This window comes from Drosophila obscura, unplaced genomic scaffold (assembly GCF_018151105.1).
Source record: "Drosophila obscura isolate BZ-5 IFL unplaced genomic scaffold, ASM1815110v1 contig_25, whole genome shotgun sequence".
In the NCBI taxonomy this organism is placed as follows: Eukaryota; Metazoa; Arthropoda; class Insecta; order Diptera; family Drosophilidae; genus Drosophila; species Drosophila obscura.
The window spans coordinates 309,377-329,180 of NW_024542812.1; the positions used below are offsets into that span (position 1 = coordinate 309,377).

The 19,804-nt window shown below is 41.7% G+C and overlaps 4 protein-coding genes across 4 annotated transcripts in view; 3 read left to right on the forward strand and 1 right to left on the reverse strand.

Annotated features, from left to right (window-relative positions):
- Nucleotides 1–267: 267 nt before the first annotated feature.
- On the reverse strand, nucleotides 268–1,237 carry LOC111080997. Its single transcript, XM_022376898.2, has 2 exons — nucleotides 1,156–1,237; nucleotides 268–651 (listed from the first exon to the last, which is right to left on the reverse strand). Exon 2 carries the CDS (start codon nucleotides 646–648, stop codon nucleotides 268–270), a length of 381 nt encoding a protein of 126 aa, XP_022232590.2. The 5' UTR covers nucleotides 649–651; nucleotides 1,156–1,237.
- A 4,144-nt stretch (nucleotides 1,238–5,381) lies between these two features.
- LOC111081001 lies at nucleotides 5,382–6,766 on the forward strand. Its single transcript, XM_022376907.2, has 5 exons — nucleotides 5,382–5,455; nucleotides 5,627–5,784; nucleotides 5,845–6,127; nucleotides 6,184–6,394; nucleotides 6,454–6,766. Exons 3-5 carry the CDS (start codon nucleotides 5,893–5,895, stop codon nucleotides 6,731–6,733), a joined length of 726 nt encoding a protein of 241 aa, XP_022232599.2. The 5' UTR covers nucleotides 5,382–5,455; nucleotides 5,627–5,784; nucleotides 5,845–5,892; the 3' UTR covers nucleotides 6,734–6,766.
- Nucleotides 6,767–12,266: 5,500 nt separating this feature from the next.
- Nucleotides 12,267–13,890, forward strand: LOC111081000 (glycoprotein-N-acetylgalactosamine 3-beta-galactosyltransferase 1-like). The gene is made up of 3 exons (XM_022376906.2): nucleotides 12,267–12,577; nucleotides 12,638–13,494; nucleotides 13,555–13,890. Exons 1-3 carry the CDS (start codon nucleotides 12,535–12,537, stop codon nucleotides 13,777–13,779), a joined length of 1,125 nt encoding a protein of 374 aa, XP_022232598.2. The 5' UTR covers nucleotides 12,267–12,534; the 3' UTR covers nucleotides 13,780–13,890.
- A 3,474-nt stretch (nucleotides 13,891–17,364) lies between these two features.
- LOC111080998 (neogenin) overlaps nucleotides 17,365–19,804 on the forward strand; it is a 40,867-nt gene continuing 38,427 nt past the window's right edge. The window contains 1 exon segment of the mRNA XM_022376901.2: nucleotides 17,365–17,642. Coding sequence (XP_022232593.2) covers nucleotides 17,558–17,642 — 85 coding nt within the window. The 5' untranslated portion in view covers nucleotides 17,365–17,557.

Genomic DNA, 19,804 nt, shown 5'->3' on the forward strand with positions numbered 1-19,804 from the left:
TCTGATGAAATAAGTCTACACAATTTTAATACTGACGACCTGGAGATATTCCAGGCATGTCTGCAGGGCGAGATGAAGTTGTTAGCAGCCGGGCACGTACCCTAGCTAAACAACGTACAGGCAGCTCCAATATTTTTAGCAAAATTAGCAGGAGTGTACATGAAGCTGCTAGACGTGAGGTAGTACCTCTAGTACCTCATACAAATAAATGAATACAACAAGAGTTTGATTAGTTTATTTATTGGTTATTTAATAATTAATTAATTATTAATTCTCCATTTCATTCTCCGCGCGGGCCACCTGCACATCCCCTGGCTCATAACCCGCAACAGGCTCATAATCGACAGCGACAGCATCGGGAGCAGGGACATCAACAGGAACAGGGACGGCATCGGGAACAGGAACGGCATCGGGAACAGGAACAAGAATAGCAGGGTCGCGTCCACGTCCACGGTTGGACGAGGAGTTTAAAATATTAAATGTGTTCACTAGGTGCAGCCGGTTAGCATTTTCCAGTTCCGCGATGGCAGACATGTTGCGGATCATGGCCTGCATGGCCCGAGAAAGCGAACGCCGTTGCCTCGATGCCCTTCCTGGTCCCTGGTAGACACGTCCGCCGTGTCCCCGTCTGCCTCGTTGGTTCTCCATTTTCTGAAATAAAATAAACATAATTAAAAGTTAGTATTACATATACATATGTATATGTATGCGTCCATGTGCATGCGCTTCGGTGCCATAACGGTACAATGTTCACTTACATATGTAAAGGCGACATGCACATATGTACATACATATGTATACGGCTACAAACCAAGGCGCTGAAATGGCCCGCAAGCCGTATACATACACATACACACATATTATTTTGACCGTTACGAACCGTCGTACCCAAACATACATACATTTGTATGTACACTATGGCTCATTTAATGCGCACGCAGCTTAGTTTTCCGCGGTATACGCGAAAGGGTAGGACAATATTATGTAATATGCTTTGGATGATTATACATATTCTGAAACAACAAAGCTGGCGTGTAAAAGCGAATATTCCTTCCTTTTCTCGTATACGGCAGAAAACTAAACTGCGCCATTTAGCACTTAACACATAACATAACTAAATTGCACTACATTCATTCATAGTAGCACAGCGCTCACCCAGTTTTCTTCTTGTATTTTCTCCACTCGGTCTTCCCAAATCTAAGTCCAAAATTCGTTTGCTTTACTAGAACAATGTGATGGATGTCGATGTGATGGATTCCTTGAACGATCTTATCGATATTTTAACTCAATAACTCGATCAATTGAGTTACGAGTTTCGACAACTCGTAACTTGTTGCGTGTTTTTAACAAAATTTTATATATAAACCGAATTATTAATATGGACAGCTACATTTCATGAATAAATTACTATGAATTTAGATATTCAAATAAATTTATTTGAAAAGATTTGCATTCATATATGCGATAGTTCTTCCAAAAACAATATATGTAAGTATTCTTATATTGTCTTTGATTCTTCCGTACACCGCGAAAAACATTTTTTTATTCCTCGTAAAAGTCTTGAAGTGACAAAAGAGTCCACAAAAATCTTGCATGTAATGATAAAATTGGTTACATTTATTATTTTTAAGGAATTTACATTTTGCTTCCATTTTTCATGGTAAACAACATGTTTTTGTTGAAACTACAAAACTCAACCTTTTGCCATCACTAGGCCAAACCTAGGTAAAAAAACACAAAAAAAAAAACAAATCAAATTCAAACCGCTCAAATCGTTGACCGTTAACAGCGACATAACCATTCACCACAAGAGTGTGGTCGAGTTTGGTTTTAAAGTTGTTATTTGTTTGTATTGTGTGTATTTACAATGGGGGGGACTCAGCCGAAAAGAGGTGGAAAAATTAAAAAAATATTTTATGAACGCTTTGAATAAAATAAATGTAAAATAAACATTAATATACAATTTTTAGCGAATTTAATTTTCAAGATAATTTTAGTTTAGGGCTATGAGCACTCAAAGTTGAAAATGAAATGTACAAAAATCTATTGAACCCTTTTTCCCTTTATAATTTATCAAGCTGGGCCCACTGTGCGCATCTCTTACGATCAGACGACGTCGTCGGGCAGCGCGCTATCGGCATAGCCGAAAAGAGAATTGAATCCCCGCGCGCTCCCTCTGTCCAAGGGGCGTACCGATAAACCTAGCCATAGAACATCTTTTTGGTCGCTCATGCAGCATCTTGGTATTGTATAGACTTTGATATCACCAAATACCAGAAAAACCTTCTGTTGAACTGCTTGAGTTGAAGCCACGTGCTTTCCGTTTGTTCAATAACGCCCGCCGAAAAATCTAGAAGACCCCGGCCGCCATCGACGCCGTTCAGTTGAGCTAAATGAGCGGCGCGGCTCAATTATTGAGCACAAATAGATATATATATTTTATTTTTAAATTGACCTGCCAAGCTACATATCATATATTGTTGGATTACATATCATTTTATTTTCATTTGTTTATATTTTCTAGAGCGAACAAACTTTAAGGTAAATTTAAAATTACCCGCAAAGTCAGCCATTTATAAATGGCTCATTTTGAGCACTTTGCGTCCATCCTTTTTCCACCGAGTTGGCATCATCTCATCTGCCTATCTGGTCACACTCATTTTTCTGCAAGCCGGCGCCGGTTTTTGTTTAGAGTTTTGTTAACTTTTCCAGAAGAGAAGATGGAACCAGAACCAGAACAACAAGATGCATCGTCCCCTCTACCTCCATGGGACGAGCGCCCATGGAACAAAGATCTGCCCGTTACATTTAGAACATGGGTTGAAGTGTTGGCCATGCTTCCAGCATTTCCATTTGAAGCTTAGGAACTTGCGATTGATGTTGGAAAAGTTTTTCAGACTGTGCCTGTCTGATGAAATAAGTCTACACAATTTTAATACTGACGACCTGGAGATATTCCAGGCATGTCTGCAGGGCGAGATGAAGTTGTTAGCAGCCGGGCACGTACCGGAGCTAAACAACGTACAGGAAGCTCCAATATTTTTAGCAAAATTAGCAGGAGTGTACATGAAGCTGCTAGACGTGACGTAGTACCCCTAGTACCTCATACAAATAAATGAATACAACAAGAGTTTGATTAGTTTATTTATTGGTTATTTAATGATTAATTAATTATTAATTCTCCATTTCATTCTCCGCGCGGGCCACCTGCACAGCCCCTGGCTCATAACCCGCAACAGGCTCATAATCGACAGGGACAGCATCGGGAACAGGGACATCAACAGGAACAGGGACGGCATCGGGAACAGGAACGGCATCGGGAACAGGAACAAGAACAGCAGGGTCGCGTCCACGTCCACGGTTGGACGAGGAGTTTAAAATATTAAATGTGTTCATTAGGTGCAGCCGGTTATCATATTCCAGTTCCGCGATGGCAGACATGTTGCGGATCATGGCCTGCATGGCCCGAGAAAGCGAACGCCGTTGCCTCGATGCCCTTCCTGGTCCCTGGTAGACACGTCCGCCGTGTCCCCGTCTGCCTCGTTGGTTCTCCATTTTCTGAAATAAAATAAACATAATTAAAAGTTAGTATTACATATACATATGTATATGTATGCGTCCATGTGCATGCGCTTCGGTGCCATAACGGTACAATGTTCACTTACATATGTAAAGGCGACATGCACATATGTACATACATATGTATACGGCTACAAACCAAGGCGCTGAAATGGCCCGCAAGCCGTATACATACACATACACACATATTATTTTGACCGTTACGAACCGTCGTACCCAAACATACATACATTTGTATGTACACTATGGCTCATTTAATGCGCACGCAGCTTAGTTTTCCGCGGTATACGCGAAAGGGTAGGACAATATTATGTAATATGCTTTGGATGATTATACATATTCTGAAACAACAAAGCTGGCGTGTAAAAGCGAATATTCCTTCCTTTTCTCGTATACGGCAGAAAACTAAACTGCGCCATTTAGCACTTAACACATAACATAACTAAATTGCACTACATTCATTCAGAGTAGCACAGCGCTCACCCAGTTTTCTTCTTGTATTTTCTCCACTCGGTCTTCCCAAATCTAAGTCCAAAATTCGTTTGCTTTACTAGAACAATGTGATGGATGTCGATGTGATGGATTCCTTGAACGATCTTATCGATATTTTAACTCAATAACTCGATCAATTGAGTTACGAGTTTCGACAACTCGTAACTTGTTGCGTGTTTTTAACAAAATTTTATATATAAACCGAATTATTAATATGGACAGCTACATTTCATGAATAAATTACTATGAATTTAAATATTCAAATAAATTTATTTGAAAAGATTTGCATTCATATATGCGATAGTTCTTCCAAAAACAATATATGTAAGTATTCTTATATTGTCTTTGGTTCTTCCGTACACCGCGAAAAACATTTTTTTATTCCTCGTAAAAGTCTTGAAGTGACAAAAGAGTCCACAAAAATCTTGCATGTAATGATAAAATTGGTTACATTTATTATTTTTAAGGAATTTACATTTTGCTTCCATTTTTCATGGTAAACAACATGTTTTTGTTGAAACTACAAAACTCAACCTTTTGCCATCACTAGGCCAAACCTAGGTAAAAACACACAAAAAAAAAAACAAATCAAATTCAAACCGCTCAAATCGTTGACCGTTACGTATTAACAGCGACATAACCATTCACCACAAGAGTGTGGTCGAGTTTGGTTTTAAAGTTGTTATTTGTTTGTATTGTGTGTATTTACAATGGGGGGGACTCAGCCGAAAAGAGGTGGAAAAATTAAAAAAATATTTTATGAACGCTTTGAATAAAAGAAATGTAAAATAAACATTAATATAACATTTTTAGCGAATTTAATTTTCAAGATAATTTTAGTTTAGGGCTATGAGCACTCAAAGTTGAAAATGAAATGTACAAAAATCTATTGAACCCTTTTTCCCTTTATAATTTATCAAGCTGGGCCCACTGTGCGCATCTCTTACGATCAGACGACGTCGTCGGGCAGCGCACTATCGGCATAGCCGAAAAGAGAATTGAATCCCCGCGCGCTCCCTCTGTCCAAGGGGCGTACCGATAAACCTAGCCATAGAACATCTTTTTGGTCGCTCATGCAGCATCTTGGTATTGTATAGACTTTGATATCACCAAATACCAGAAAAACCTTCTGTTGAACTGCTTGAGTTGAAGCCACGTGCTTTCCGTTTGTTCAATAACGCCCGCCGAAAAATCTAGAAGACCCCGGCCGCCATCGACGCCGTTCAGTTGAGCTAAATGAGCGGCGCGGCTCAATTATTGAGCACAAATAGATATATATATTTTATTTTTAAATTGACCTGCCAAGCTACATATCATATATTGTTGGATTACATATCATTTTATTTTCATTTGTTTATATTTTCTAGAGCGAACAAACTTTAAGGTAAATTTAAAATTACCCGCAAAGTCAGCCATTTATAAATGGCTCATTTTGAGCACTTTGCGTCCATCCTTTTTCCACCGAGTTGGCATCATCTCATCTGCCTATCTGGTCACACTCATTTTTCTGCAAGCCGGCGCCGGTTTTTGTTTAGAGTTTTGTTAACTTTTCCAGAAGAGAAGATGGAACCAGAACCAGAACAACAAGATGCATCGTCCCCTCTACCTCCATGGGACGAGCGCCCATGGAACAAAGATCTGCCCGTTACATTTAGAACATGGGTTGAAGTGTATGGCCATGCTTCCAGCATTTCCATTTGAAGTTCCAGCGAGGTAAAGTAAACATCAACATATTTTTAAAATCTATAAATCATTTATTTATATTTTTTCTAGAGCGAACTGGAATCCGGATTCGTAAGATGCGAAAGATGCCTGAGAACTATGTTGAAAAGATCTTTAAGAATGCACGAACAATTTTCCTGTGTATTTGGGCAAAAGAAAAAAACCTTTACATGTCCATACTGTTCATTCAAGAGCGGTATAAAATCAAATATAAGAAATCATATGAAGCTTGTCCATGAATGCCACGACGAACCTGTCGTAATCTCGGAATCCAGCAGCAGATCGGTCTCCAGCTCCAGCTCCGACAGCAGCGACGACGACGACGACGAAGTTTGTAAGTACGAACCGAACATTGTTCGAACAATGTTTTACTGATTCATTTTTCTATAGATCAAGATGTCAAGAAACTCTTTTGGCGCCGCATCAAAGCCCCTGGAGCCCCCAAACTGCCATTGGCTGGCTATGTGCGGTTCACGATCGAAAAATGCAAGGAAATGAAACGCTCGCATGGCTGGCACGTGAGGCAACGTGAGGAATGGCAGCGGCTTTCAAAGGAGCGCAAGGCTCCCTACATGGAAGCGGCCGCCAAGGGCAGAGCTGAGTAAGTGAAGTTAAGTTAAGTTTACAGTGCAATAATATTATATTCTATTCTTCCAATAGATACAAAAAGAAGATGTTCCGATTCTTCAGGAACAATCCACAAATTTTGAAAAAAGAGTTGGCAAAGCTGAAGATGCCAAATATGACCAAAAGAAAGGCCACAGCAACTAAGAGGCAAAACAAGCACGCTTCCGACTCAGATGATGATGATTATGATGACATCCCAGATGACCCAGATGATTTTCCACCATCCAAGGTTATCCGCTTGGGTGCTGCTGGCAAAAATAAGGAGCCAGTCGCGTCTACAGCGCCTACGAAAATATCATGGACTATAAAATAAAATTATTTGAATTATGTAAATTTCAGGCCATAGCGACGATGCAAAAGTTTCATTTGACTGTTTCGACTTTAAAGTATAATATAATATAATTTCCCCTATACCAAAACCGGGGAAATATCATACAACAACATATTTATTTATTTATTTATAAATAAAATAAATATAAATGCAGTCTGTGCCGTGCCACAGAAAATGTGAGGTTAAATTGAATGCCGGTCAGCACTGAAAAATTTGGTCAACTCTGGAGTTGAAGGAGTTTGTAAAATAATCGTTTTCGACCTTCTCCAGATTAAATACCGAAATACCATAAAAATACTTTAAAAAATACCGTTGCTGGCGCTGCAAGAGGGCCATAATTTTATTCCTAGCAGCGACACCTGTGGGCAAGGCATAACATTTTTAGTTTTGCTACCCGCCAAAGTGGCGGCGCCACTTATAGCTTTGATATTCTTTTAATTTGTTTATATTATTTAACGAAATCTTTGTTGCTGTCGCAGTAGTTAGAAATAGACCGTAATACCATAATGCGTTTAAATACTTCAATTTCGAAATGCAGTAGTCTAATGCTATTGTTATTTTGGGAAAACTACGCTCGAAAACGTGTTTGGTTTGCCCACAGAAGGCTTACAGCATGCAAAAAGTTCAGCCAAAGGTCACTTCGCATAGCCAAACCGCGGAAAGGGTTCAGTTCATGTAATTTACGAGTGCGGGCAACCATGTGAACGCAATCGATGTGGGAGAGTGGGATTTGGGGCGGAGAATCGATTATGAATGCAGCCCGTTAAGCGGATCGGCATGCCCCGAACACAAAAATAATTGATTTATGTTGCGTTGAAGCAACGATTTTCGGCTACGATTCCCTCCCTAAATGGGCAGAAGCGCAGCAGATATGGGGCCTCATGCTAAAAGAGTTCACACCTTGTCCAGTCCAGCGCAAGCAAGGTGCCTTGCACTGCTGCCTGGGCTTAGATAGAGACATATCGCTGTAATAAATATTTCACTTAGGGGAAGCACACTACACACACACACGAATAATGCTCAGTGTCAGGTTTCAGGTTCAACTCTCCATCTCCCCCCGCACCACCAGGAGTCGGAAGTCACGTTTAAACGTTTTCGCTAAAAGTTTCACACAGCCCAGAGCGGATGATTGATGAGCCATGCCACGTGCATACATACCTACATATGTATGTACATATGGATAAAGATAGGCACACGGAGACGCAGTACCACTTACATATAGAGAATATGGTCATTAAGGATTTACATTGTGTTTATCTTTGGCTTACTTTAATGCTCATTCGCCCACACAAATTGTAAATCATATTTCGGATAACAGAAGGCCACTTAATTGAGTTGAATCCGAACATTGAGACTTGGTCAATAAATCCTTTCACATTTCATTTATTATTTTGAGAGCATGGCATCAATATTTTCTGTCTCCAGTTTCTAGTTTCTCTTTTTCATATTAATTCAACATTTATGGCTTTTCTAGTTTATGAAAATATGCCATTTCAAGTCAATGTTTGAAGGGAAACATTTGCAAAAAAAAAAAACGAGTATGCAAAAAGCAAACGCAGAGCAGACAAATGCAGAAGTCTTAATTAAAAATGCTCTGGAAAAATCAACATTGATTTTGGACGTCAGTTTTTTGTGGATTATTTATAGCTTGTGCAAGCAACAGCAGAGGGGTAGAGTGGCTTTTCTATCTACCGACTGTCTATTAAAATCTCCAGTACATTTTGACGACATAATGAAGTTAGTCGCTTGCTAATTGGCGCTTCACTAATTTGTCTTCGTTGGGTACTTCCTCCCACTCCTCTATAGTTTATCGCGTACCTTTCAGGTTGTTGTCAAAAGGCAGATTCCTCGTCGTTCTTCCAAGGAGTTTCGTGTGGCATCCTCGCTGCCTGCCTGCGTAGCCGTGACAGGCAGCAAGGATTTATTGGCTCGACGTTGCTGCCTACAATTGCCTAACAAGTGCAAGGATCTTCTTAATTAATTTTGTTGCGCCAAGATACCAAAAAAGAGCTTTCAAAGCCGAAGCCAAGAGCAAGCAGCAAACCCGAAGGAGCCAGAGGACAGGCAGGCAGACAGAAACGATACATTTGGCTGGCTGGCGAATGGGAAGTAGAAGAGGAGAGGAGAATAGATAAGTGATACAGTTGGGGTTATGTGAATAGAGACCGATGCCTGTTTGTTTACATACATCGATATACATACATAGATCTGTATTAGGCTCCAGCGATTAATAAAGTGGTTTTATAGCACTCCACGAAACATTGCCCACGGTTGTTGCTGCTGGCACAAACTCCTTCTATTTTTTTTAGCACTTTCCAATCTCCATCTGCTGCCTGGTCACGCTCCACTGTAGCTGCTTGGGCAGTGTCAGCTTTCAGCTTTCTGTCCTTGGTGTCGACTTGAACTGGACCGTTTCAGACCCTACCCCCACCAATATCCCTTTCCGCTCCTCTTACTTCTCTGCAACAGCTGTCAATGCTTGCAGAATGAAATCACGACAGAACTCTCAGCTCAGCTCGGTTCGGTCTCCCCCATGGAGAAATGCAATTTCATCCGTCCGCCAACATGTGGAGAATGCTGTCGCTTGTAAAATTTTTTGGCATGCGACAAATATATTTCGCACAGAGTGCGCGTACAAAAGGGTGTTTGGAGCGCAGAAGCCGGGGCAGGGCAGAAGTGGGATAACTTTAATTTATGGGCAACGACAAGTGCACGCTGCACGCTTCGCCGCCAATAACGAGATGAGATGCAATGTGCAATGTGCAACAGCTGCCTGCAGCCAGATTGCATTTAAGCGGATCCCCTAGGCGCTGCCCCAGCTGTGTTAATGAGTCCATTATGGCCATCAAATATCCCAAGAGGGAGGCAGCCTAGAGGAAAAGCGCTCAATGCGGGGAGCGTTTAATTAAAATTCCTTCCACTTGCTAGTGTCGCTTTATAGGCCTTATGGCTCAACCGTTTGTGTATGCTCTCATAAAACTGGCCAAAGTGTCGGAAATTGTGTATGGCTTGGAATTGAGATTTCTTTTTTCATGTTATGGCCATGCGTCATAGCAGAAAGGGGTTGTCGGAGGGGGAGCGGAGCAAAGTTTTGGCAAGCCGCGAAAATGAGTCGCCTTTGGAGTGAGTGACTGCTACCCCACCCAGCTCCAGCACCAGCTCCAACCTCTGATCCGCTATCAATGAGTCATGCTCTCCGCTGATATCTGATGAGAGTCCCAACCAAAACTCCGAATGTCAATGGCCAAAAGTTTTGTGTCCTCAGCAAGGTCATAAATATGCGAAAATATTTTAGGTTTATGCTAAAGATATGAAAATTAGTAAAACTATTGGGATTAGCATCATTAGCCCTTGAGCGTAGGAGAAGGAAACCCAAGGGATGGGCTGTTCCTGTTCCTTGTACATCGGATTATAATTCTTCCTCAGAGGCCATGATTGCTTTTTTCCCACAAATGCATTAATTATGGTTTATTAGGACATGCAAAACGGCTTTGACTTATCAAAACCAGAAAGACATTTCCATTTCCATTTCCTGCTCTGCGCTCTTCCGCCGTTCCACGCTCTACGTTCAACTGCAGCTCCAGAGTCTAGAGCTTTCGAATTTCGTTTAAAACCAATTATCAAATCATGTCGCTGCCGGCTGACAAACTCATTTATTTTGCTCGGTGCACTCAAAAGCCAGACATGCCCACATACATCATACTTACACGCGGTCGGTGCTGCTGCTGCTGATGCTGCTCCTTGCTCTCACTCTCACTCTGTCTCTTTTCCCCCCACAAAGTGCAGCCTAATTTTGCTTTCGTTTCCACAGATGCAACTGCAACCACATCCGTTTGCTGTCGGCAGCGTGTTTAAGTCAGGCGCAAAATGTTTGTTGCTGGTCTCCACAGCAAACGGCACAAGGAAAATGTTGGTACGCCGCCCTTTCCCCATGCCCAAACCACGACCAAGACCAAGACCAAGACCAAGACCAAGACCGAGACCTAGATCCACATACCCAAGAGCTGTCAAACTGTCGCCAGGGCCTGAAATTGTCATTACTCAGTGTCTATTGCCTCATTTACAGGTCGCTCTGCCAAAGGGGGAATGGGACTAGGGGACTGGTGCCGGGTTTCCAACTAATTTTAATGTGTGAAAATTAAATTTGGAGTTTTCCAGCCGGTCCGGGCATCTCACTCTCTATCAATTAGTTTGTCATTCCCAGCCAGCCGCCCCCAGGCCATGCCATCCATCCCACAGTCACGATTTGCCCACATCAATACAGCGCTCAACTCCCTGATTCTGTTCAAACTTTTGTTGCTGTGGCTTTCTGCATTTCCAATTGGATTTACATACCCCTTACACGTAGCGTTATGGAGTATGTTGCATACAACCCCAGTGAAAGCCACGCAGATATTCTGTGTTTTTGATATTTATTTAACTGCTGGGGAATTTGGGAGCAGTCCCACAGTACAGTTCGAACATGTTTTTTCCCACTCTCTTTTCCAGAATTTTCTGGTGCGTGTCGAGTACCATGTGGTAACGATGGGGGTAAGGACTATTGTAATGGGCATCTTATTGCCGAGGCAGTAGATGGCAGTCCATTCTCTCTTTTGTTTTTGTCGCCAATTCGTTGGCGCTCATAACACATAAGCATAAATCATTGCCAGAGCGGATCTCTGGCAAGCGCCACAGGAAAAAAAATAAAGAAAACGAGAAGGAACGTGTGAGTCGCTTCTTGGGACGCGACTCTACTTTTATACCCGTACTCAGTCAGTATATAAATTTGTGAGCTTATGATTTATGTAGAATTTTAAAAAATTTACATAATTTACATAAAATTAAAAAAAAAAAAAATACATATCGAGGCAGAGTTTGCGAGCGAGAAAGAGAATGAGTAGCGGGTCTCTGGCTGAAGTAGGCGGGGGAAGCAACTGAAAATTAATTTCTTCATTCTGGCTATAATTATGATCCGAATCTGATTCGGAAATCTGGTAGATATGGCCATTCTCTACGATACTGCCTTTTAAGTTTTATCGTAGCTTTAAATTTGTGTCTGTCACAGATTTTCGTCCTTTCTGGGGGCGGGGCGAAATTTTGAAATACACTTGTAGCAGTGTGATATTACATGAGTCTGGAAATACAATTTGGTTGCTCTTGCTCTTATAGTCTCTGAGATCTAGGCGCTCATCCAGACGGACGGACAGACAGACAGACAGACAGATGGACGGACGGAATTTCATGGCTATATCGACTCGGCTATTGACGCTGATCAAGAATATATATACTTTATGGGGTGGGAAACGTTTTCTTCTTTGCGTTGCACACATCCACTTTTAACACAAATACAATATACGCCTTAACTCTTTTTGAGTACGGGTATATAAATAACAAAAATATTTTATTAAATAAATATTTAACAAGCTGTAGCAGAGCAGCAGCAGGCAGACGCGGGAATGCAATGAGCGATTCTTCAAGCATTTGTCAAGTCTTGATATGATATTAGCACAGTTTCAGAAGGATGGAAAACCGAAACGAGCCACAACCATCACAATATTCAGATAATTGACACTTGTTAATGGGCGACAGACGAGTGCAGATGTTCCCCCCCACCCTAGAGTTCTTTGGGCTTCGATCTATGTACAAATGTTTCTATAAAGCAGATCTTGTATTGCAGAAGATGTAAGATAAAACCAAAGTGAATATAGCTCAACCAAAGAAGATAGTCCCCCAAGAGTGGATTAGCAAGAGATCCCATCCAATTCGAAATCCTTTCCCCGAACAGAATCCCAAATTAAAGCCAAATGACTGCCAATAGTCTGCTAGGACGATCCATACTAAATGAAGGTGAGAAATTACTTAACTTTGATTTTGTTATCCATAACTAAGCTTTCATTTTTACCACAGGACTTTCAAATAAACGATCTTTTGTCTCGCTGATTGTGGGCCTCATCGTGGGCTTCTGCCTGGCCGAGCTCTTTGTGTACTCCACGCCGGAACGTGGCGGACTTATGCCCTACGATGGCCACCGGCATAGCGATGTCAATGATGCCCATGAGCAGGATGTGGGAACCCATGAGCATGCTCATGAGAATGCCACCATTGCGGAGAAGCTGTACAGCGAGGTGCGGGTGCTGTGCTGGATCATGACCAATCCGGATAACCACCAGAAGAAGGCGCGTCACGTAAAGCGCACGTGGGGGAAACGCTGCAACAAGCTGATCTTCATGAGCTCCGCCAAGGATGAGGAGCTGGATGCTGTGGCTCTGCCCATAGGCGAGGGACGGAACAATCTGTGGGGCAAGACAAAGGAGGCATACAAGTACATCTATGAGCACCACATAAATGACGCCGATTGGTTCCTAAAGGCCGACGACGACACCTACACGATAGTGGAGAATATGCGCTATATGCTGTATCCGTACAACCCCGAGACCCCTGTCTATTTTGGTTGCAAGTTCAAGCCGTACGTAAAGCAGGGGTACATGTCCGGTGGCGCTGGCTACGTCCTCAGTCGCGAGGCTGTGCGTCGCTTCGTTGAGGAGGCCCTGCCCGATCCGAAATTGTGCAAGCAGGAGAACACCGGTGCTGAGGATGTTGAGATGGGCATGTGCCTGGAGAATGTCAAGGTGCTGGCAGGAGACTCCCGCGATACCAATGGACGGGGACGGTTCTTTCCTTTCATGCCAGAGGACCATTTGATACCAGACCACACGGATAAGAAGTTCTGGTACTGGCAGTATATCTTCTACAAGACCGATGAGGCTGGTTTCTGAACCCCATTCAAATGTCGATAGATTCCTAATGTGTTTCCACTCTTTTAGGGCTTGGATTGCTGTTCGGACAATGCCATATCCTTTCACTATGTCTCGCCAAATGAAATGTATGTCCTGGACTATCTGATTTACCATTTGCGACCCTATGGCATCATGAATGCCCCCGATGCCCTGCCCACAAAGTTGGGCGTAGGAGAACAAATGCCAGCTCCGAAAGAGCCGATTACTAAAGCGTCCAGCGAAAAGGTGTCCAAACTATCCGCAAAAAACTGAGACCAAGACGCAGTAAATGAGTGGAGAGGATGGCCAGTGGCTGCCACAGATTTTCGTCCTTTGTGGGGGCGAAGCTAAATTTTGAAATACACTTGTAGCAGTGTGATATCACATGAGTCTGGAAACCAAATTTGGTTTCTCTAGCTCTTATAGTCACTGAGATCTAGGCGCTCATCAAGACGAACAGACGGACATGGCTATATCGATTCGGCTCTTGATGCTGATCAAGAATATATATAATTTATGGGGTCGGAAACGATTCCTTCTCTGCGTTGCACACATCCAATTTTACCACAAACACAATATACCCCTTAACTCTTTTTGAGTACGGGTATAAAAACACGGCGACATATTAAATTTACAAGTTGATTTTGATTTATGTGCAATAAGAGAAATACAAACATACACATGTACAGCATACATATACATACCTATGTATGTATGGTACCCATCTGCATATAAAGATTCATATTGCTGTCTTGCATCGGCCTTGCCTTTCCTTGCCTTGCCGCCGCTAACTCAATTGAAATCTCGCTGCTGCTGCTGCTGCTGCTGCTGCTGCTGCTGCAGTGGTTGGGTTGTGTTGTCGCTGTCATTGAGCGTGTTCTTGTTGTTGCATTGCAGCTTGCAACTCAATCTGCTGCCTGTGCCGGCTCTGCGGTTCCTGTCGGTTGCAATTAAGCTCGGCGCTTGGAAGTGGTGCGGTTTTGGATTGATTTTCAAGTGAAAGAAAGTTGTTGCTTAAGTATTTAATATGCCTTAATATAATGAAGCTTATGAGTTTCTTAGTTAGCAATAATTTTGGGGGTCTTTCGGGGCAAACAATATATTTGATATGGAGTCCCACTTATTTACGCTGTGCACATAATAAATCTCATCTCTCACAATTTTAATTCAAGTTTCATGTCAGCGCGTAAAAGCTTTGGATCCACCGCGTACACCCCTCCACAACGCTGCCGGTTTGTGGGCGTTTTAAGCCGCACGGAAGTTGCTCCTTCTGTCGCCGCAAACTAACGAAACAAATCCAGGGAGACAGACAGACAGAGAGAGACAGAGACAGAGACCGAAACAAACTGACAGGCGAACTGGTATTAATTAAAACTGAAAATTTGCAGTTTCGTTTTGGCAGGGAAATATCCCATCCACCCTTCTTCATGGTCTCTGCGGCTGCCTCCCCCTGTTGCCGAGAGTCATTTCGAAAAACCTGCAATTAGCAAGGCACACCAACGAAAATCTCTGGGACTTGGGTAATTTGATAAATCCACGAGAAACTTGACCCACTTCCCGGAAGGACGCTAATGAAGTCCATTCCATTCGGGCCGCCGAGGGAGAATATTATTTTATTTTACTTTTACATCTCCCCCTCCATCATCAATGCACTGTCTTGGGGTCTGGCTGATTGCCCCACCATATCGTTTATTTTTATGGCCGTTTCTTTTAAGCGGTTGGCATTTAATGTGAAATTTATCATTTCACTGCCACACCTCCCCTCCAACCCATCGTCATCTCATTATCAATTTGTCGACTCTGGTAAGATTTTTTATTGCATTAAAATTTAACATTTAACAGAGTGAAATTATAATTTCCATATTTAGTTTATGGAAGATAGTTTAAGAAAGCAAAGGAAATGGATTGCAGCTTCTGCTTAAAATTTGAGATCTTTTATACCGCTATGAAAATTAACTACTACTTTCTGCTGTGTGGCTTCTGGAAAGAGGTAACGGCAATCCAACATTTTTTCACCACTACACTAATAGGATATCCACACAAATACGAATTAAAACCCCCAAAACAAACTTAAAAATTTAAATAAGTAAAGATATACACTTATCAAAACTGTTAACTCAACAGCTGACAACTGTCAGCATTTGAATTTCCGCTATGTTAACGCATTTTTGGTATTTTCAACTTGCGTCTGGCTTTGCCTTATTTGTTTAAACCTTTTTTTATGAACAATCCAATAAATGGATTGTCTTGTAGAAAATTGATTCATTAACCGGATAAAATTATGTGTTCAGTGGGGAACATACCTAACTAGCTAGTAATATTAAACGGAATTTCAAATTGAAGGAATATCAACGTTGAATGTTTTGAAAAAACAATCGATACTATCGTTATATTATCGGGCTCAAATAATTATTAAAAAACCATTGAAAGGTTTTAGGAACTTGTCCATTGTAAAAATTAGATGCCACCTGTCGATTTGTTTACAAATTTGTCTTCGTATTTTATAGCCAATCCAAACATATCAAAAGCGCAACGACTGTAGCTCGATACTATCATGATAGTCGCAAAACCGTCGATAGTAGCGGATAGCAGCAAAACATCCATACCATCGATAGTGGCTCACAATTTAAACGCAGAAATGAGTCCGGAGAGCGTTTCAAAAGCACTGTTCTGCAACTTTGGCACGGAATGAGCAACAAACTGCATACCTTGGGAAAATGGATATTATGGACTTGAGATACTGTTTGTAATTTCAGGCTCCAATTAATGCAAAAACTACTCAGTCTCTGTTTTAAAGATATTAACGAAATTTTGCAGCTCCCGGGTTCCAATAATAGGTATCAGAACCGGGATAAATGTATATATAAGACACAAACATATGCCAATCTAGGACCAAATCATAAATAATGTTTCAATGGAGCTTGGAACAAAACATTTAACATTAATTAAAAGAAATAATGTATACAAAAGTCCATACGCATAGAAGAAACTTGGTTGGCCAGCAACACTTAGTCAACATTTACGTTTTATGCTTTGGTCGATTTTGTTTGAACCTTGTTATGTAAATAATCCAATAAAAAGAACTTCTGAAAACTTGCCAATCTTGTACAAAATTTATTGAGGAATACGACAAAATCATTTGTTTACGGCTGAGAGGGCCAACTAGCTAGTAATATTAAACGGAATATTAAATATGAGGAATATCAACGTTGAATGTCTTGAAAAAAACAATCGATACTATCCTGATAGTCGCAAAACCGTCGATAGTAGCGGATAGCAGCAAAACATCGATACCATCGATAGTGCCCTCGATGGTCCAAACAAAAATTTCGACGCGAACCGTAAACAACGCCTCCGTGTCGAATTTTTATCTGAAATTCAGAAATTTTCGTTGATTGGCCGCAAAATGATAATGAATAAACCACGAAAGTGTTAATTATTAAATAAATCGAAGGAGACTTTAAGCCATGAGTGCGAAAATACGGCAAATCTAATACAGAAAAGCGCGAAAAATGTGATTTGAAAACTGCAGCTACAATTGGCGACGCGACGCGCTCTTCAAGTGCTAGTTGGAGCGAGACAACACTACTCTCTCTCTCTGTTGTGTGTGTGTTGTGTGCAATTTGTTGATGTAGTATTTCGTGTTGTTGTTGCTGTTGTACAGAAATGCGGGGGAACAACAAAAAGCACTGAAATTATTTGTTGTTGCATGCTGCAAAAACGCCGGCAAAACAAATATAAAACGTAAAACGTAAATTTGATTGAGGAAAAAAAGGAAAATAAATGCCAGTAAAGTGAACGAATCGCCAAAGAATACACAACAAAAGTGGAGGGAGTTTGTGTAAGCGTGTGTGTGCGCTCCTGTTTCCCTGTGTTTGTGAAGGAAAAAGAGGGATTGAAGGAGAAGTTAGAAGAGATTCAAAGTAAAACCCCCAACGGCCAGAAAATGCAGCGCCAGCAAAACGTTGCGAGATCGTAAACAAAATTCCCTGGCACTCAAATAACCGCGTAAACGTAACGCTCACGTAAAGTACCAACCAATTTCATCAAAATGGCCCACACGACGATATCAACGTGGGTTCTGGGTATATGCCTGATCCAGCTGCAGCTGTTGCAGCCTTCAATTGGCAGTCAAGGTAGGAATATGTCACATGTTTTTTTTTCTATTGGTAAAAGTATAACACGTACCCCATTCCATCCAGTCTATATGGAGGTGACGGAAAGTCTGGTCGATGTGTTTGAAGCCATGTATTGTGGGCGGGGGAAAAACTACTCATAGTTCAATGGGTTGTGTCAGCAGCCTGATAAGAATCCGCAATATTGTACACTTTGCCTGCTTTTCGGACTCACCCAATTAACGTATCTACATGGGAGTACACATGTGGGGCCATGTGAGCTAGTTGGCCAGGCCCAGATCGAGCCACATGCGGAACAGCCTTTGGCAATCATTTGGGTAATTCACCATAATTGCTCTTCGATAGATAAGGACCCCCTAACGGGAGGGGCTGGCAGTCAGGCAGTTATCTCCTCGCGAGCGCTTGAATTTCAAACATTCCTAATGAGCTTCCCTTGAAAGCGATAAACTGGCTGACACCTCACTACAAGAAATGCCTCGACATCAAAAAAATACAATTAATATGAAATGCTGGCACTGCACTTCAAGAAATAAGAAACGGGTTGCCTAAAGGCTAATTGCTATGTATGTTTGTAATTTAAAGCAGAAGAATCTAAAATTAACAGTTCAGAGTAGTCCCGGTTTTGGATAGTTTACAAGAAATGAATGCCCGCTGTTTGGTTCCACTTAAAAGAAAGGGACTCCAGATACAGTATTTACGATCAAGTGTTCAGATTTCAATTAAATATGATAGGATTGTCTCGATAGCAATGCCAATAAAAGTTGCACATAATTGAAATTATAGGGACTTGAAATAGTTTGACAGCCAGGTAGATTCAGGATATTTATACCTTTCCCACTTCTGGAACTAATCTGGGAATAAGGAATTGTAAATAGTATTTTATTCTTGGAACTTTAAAAAAGTTTACTGCATTTGATCAACAAAAAATGAAACCTAGTCGGTTCTGTGCTGCAAAAAGTTCAAGTGAAAAATAGTTTAAATTTCAGATTAGAGAACACACAAAATGGAGTACCTACAAACAGGTCACAGAAATCATTATCATTAGCCAAAAGAGTGGAATAGGTTGCAACGACCAACAAGTGCTTGGGCCCAGGCCTAGGTACAGGCCCAGGCACAGGTAAACGAAAAATCAATTAGGATTAGGGCCTGCAACAGTTTCAGGTCAGATATAGGGTCCAGGCAGGGATTATAAAAGTGGAATTCATTGGCAGCTGCACAATGCACAATTTAGTGATTGATAGAAGGCTGCTGCTCTGGCTTAGGGGCTTATCATATTTCAATTTTCCTTTATGAATTTGAGGCATTTTAGTTGGCGGAAAAGCAAACAAAACAGAAATGAGGGAGGGAAACTGGAAATCCCCACAAAATGCGCAAATAATGCAAACAAATTTTATGTCCTTTGCTCTCCACCTCCGACCGCCTGTGAAGCCCGAAAAAAAGCCACCCCTAAAGCCGAAGCACGACGACTGCTTAGCAGAGGGAGCAGAGCAGGACTCTCTTATCAGGACTGGCGTTTATCAATGCCAGCAGCTCCAAAGGAACTCCAGGAACACACAGAAATTAGATGATGGGGCATGCCCCATGCAAATGGCAGGAAACAAAAAAAAGCAAGCAAGAAATTTTTGAACCAATTTGGGTCATGGCATGTCATAAGTCGAGGGACTTTCCCCCAGATTTAATTAAAAGCTTTTCCACCCAAGTTTATGCGGTCGGTCGCGCGGTAATTAAAAAAATTCACATATCCACATGGGTGTGTGAGCCAGCAGGACATAAAAAAAGAAGTACGAGTACAGGCAGGTGACACAAAGCCCACACAAGCTGTTTGCAACTCGACGGGGAGTTACCCTCTGAATGAGTTGCTTCCTTAGCTGAAGAACGGGGACATTGTTTATCACAGGAATCCCAGCATACCCGGTAGCTACAACTACGGGCGGAATCTATGAGCTCACGTGCTGAGGTCCTGTTCCCATTCCTTATGGTTTATTTTCACTTTTCTGGTCATATTTGTATGCTTTGGTCTTCTCTGGTCTGTGGGAACAACTGTGGCAATTGTTTCGTGTCCTGCCGTTTCTTTTCCTCCGCATTACGTGACACAATATATGAGCATGAGCGACATGTTATTCTAATTTCGCACCCCTTTGTCATTTGCCCATTTTCTCCCA

What these genes read in the sequence shown, in the direction of transcription:
- LOC111081000 (XM_022376906.2), top strand. Translation starts at nt 12,535, where the DNA reads ATGACTGCCAATAGTCTGCTAGGACGATCCATACTAAATGAAG. An exon ending in ACGATCCATACTAAATGAAG is followed by an intron (nt 12,578 to 12,637) that starts GTGAGAAATTAC and finishes TTTTTACCACAG; the next exon opens with GACTTTCAAATAAACGATCT. An exon ending in TCTTCTACAAGACCGATGAG is followed by an intron (nt 13,495 to 13,554) that starts GCTGGTTTCTGA and finishes CCACTCTTTTAG; the next exon opens with GGCTTGGATTGCTGTTCGGA.
- LOC111081001 (XM_022376907.2), top strand. Translation starts at nt 5,893, where the DNA reads ATGTTGAAAAGATCTTTAAGAATGCACGAACAATTTTCCTGTGTATTT. An exon ending in CGACGACGACGACGAAGTTT is followed by an intron (nt 6,128 to 6,183) that starts GTAAGTACGAAC and finishes ATTTTTCTATAG; the next exon opens with ATCAAGATGTCAAGAAACTC. An exon ending in GCCGCCAAGGGCAGAGCTGA is followed by an intron (nt 6,395 to 6,453) that starts GTAAGTGAAGTT and finishes TTCTTCCAATAG; the next exon opens with ATACAAAAAGAAGATGTTCC.
- LOC111080997 (XM_022376898.2), bottom strand. Translation starts at nt 648, where the DNA reads ATGGAGAACCAACGAGGCAGACGGGGACACGGCGGACGTGTCTACCAG.